Consider the following 686-nt stretch of genomic DNA (forward strand, 5'->3'; position numbering starts at 1 on the left):
GGCAAGTGACCCCCCCCGCCCCCCCGGTTGTTACGCCACTGCTGGAAAGTGAGCTGAATCGGAGAATTTTTCCAAATCGGCTATTTGGGCCTGGATTGTTCACTTCTCCTGCCTTCTCCAAACTCTTCACCCTTTTGTGATGAATAACCCTGTAGGTTAAGGTCAAAATGCGTTATCTGGCTGGAGCGTGACATTACTACACTGGTTTGTAATGTTGTTTGAAGAAATTAAGCTTGTTTTTTTTATGTAATGTTTGAGGTTCTGTTCATCAATTTTGATAGACCTTGGTAACTGACCTGCAAGAGCTGACAGATTGTGCACCCAGTCTTGGGACAAGCTATTTTATGCCTGAGCTGCTCAGATTGTTACATTGAATGTGGAAATACATTTTTACAGAAACCATTTTTTTTTTTCTTTGCTTCCTTAGATGGGAACAAACAAATGTGCAAGCCAAGCAGGAATGACGGCCTATGGTACAAGACGACATTTGTATGATCCAAAGATGCAGACTGATAAACCATTTGACCAGACGACAATCAGCTTACAGATGGGAACAAACAAAGGGGCCAGTCAGGTAAATGGCCCACTCAGCCTAATAATTTGCGAAGTGCACAATATTGGCCGCGGCAGAGTGTGTGTTTTATAGAACTGATAGTTCTATATATGGTTGGGGGGGGGGGAAAAGG

General features: G+C 43.4%; 1 protein-coding gene across 1 annotated transcript in view; it reads left to right on the forward strand.

The window, feature by feature from the left end:
* The window catches only part of CNN3 (calponin 3), a 37,126-nt gene that overhangs the window by 34,993 nt on the left and 1,447 nt on the right, over positions 1–686 (forward strand). The window contains exon 6 of the mRNA XM_018562382.1: positions 428–574. Coding sequence (XP_018417884.1) covers positions 428–574 — 147 coding nt within the window. The remainder of the gene's footprint in view (positions 1–427; positions 575–686) is intronic.

Source organism: Nanorana parkeri, unplaced genomic scaffold (genome assembly GCF_000935625.1).
Source record: "Nanorana parkeri isolate BGI_ZX_2015 unplaced genomic scaffold, ASM93562v1 scaffold575, whole genome shotgun sequence".
NCBI classification, from domain to species: Eukaryota; Metazoa; Chordata; class Amphibia; order Anura; family Dicroglossidae; genus Nanorana; species Nanorana parkeri.